This window comes from Acanthisitta chloris, unplaced genomic scaffold (assembly GCF_000695815.1).
Source record: "Acanthisitta chloris isolate BGI_N310 unplaced genomic scaffold, ASM69581v1 scaffold2255, whole genome shotgun sequence".
In the NCBI taxonomy this organism is placed as follows: Eukaryota; Metazoa; Chordata; class Aves; order Passeriformes; family Acanthisittidae; genus Acanthisitta; species Acanthisitta chloris.
In genome coordinates, this window is record NW_008675209.1 from 73297 (window position 1) to 73680 (window position 384).

General features: G+C 48.7%; 1 protein-coding gene across 1 annotated transcript in view; it reads right to left on the reverse strand.

The window, feature by feature from the left end:
- The window catches only part of LOC103803097 (collagen alpha-1(V) chain-like), a 146386-nt gene that overhangs the window by 14176 nt on the left and 131826 nt on the right, over positions 1-384 (reverse strand). Inside the window, 2 exon segments of the mRNA XM_009075634.1 lie at positions 1-4; positions 6-68. The exon segment at positions 1-4 is cut by the window's left edge and continues 41 nt beyond it. Coding sequence (XP_009073882.1) covers positions 1-4; positions 6-68 — 67 coding nt within the window.

Here is a 384-nt window from a genome sequence, read left to right on the forward strand (position 1 = left end):
TTCCCTGGAGCACCTTGGGGACCAATTGGGCCAGTCTTCCCAGGAGGTCCTTCCAAACCAGCTTCACCCTAGAAGCAAGAGACAGGATGGTTTAATTTGTGTTGGGGCATCAAATGATATTCTGGAATACACAGTGGCTGCTGCTAAGATGACGCAGAGTGGCTACAGGTCTGTGTAAAGCACATAAAATTTTGTGTTCTGTGATTTTCCTGCTGTTCCTTTCCCCTTATGCACTGAGGACAAGTCTCCAAACTCTACACTTTTCAGCCTTGCCTTTTTCTGCTGATTTGCAGCAGGAACCACCCTTTGGCTCTGAGCTCTCCAAAGCTTCCCTGGGTTCAGTTCCAGGGATGATGGGACTTGGAGATGAGCTAGCAGTGGACA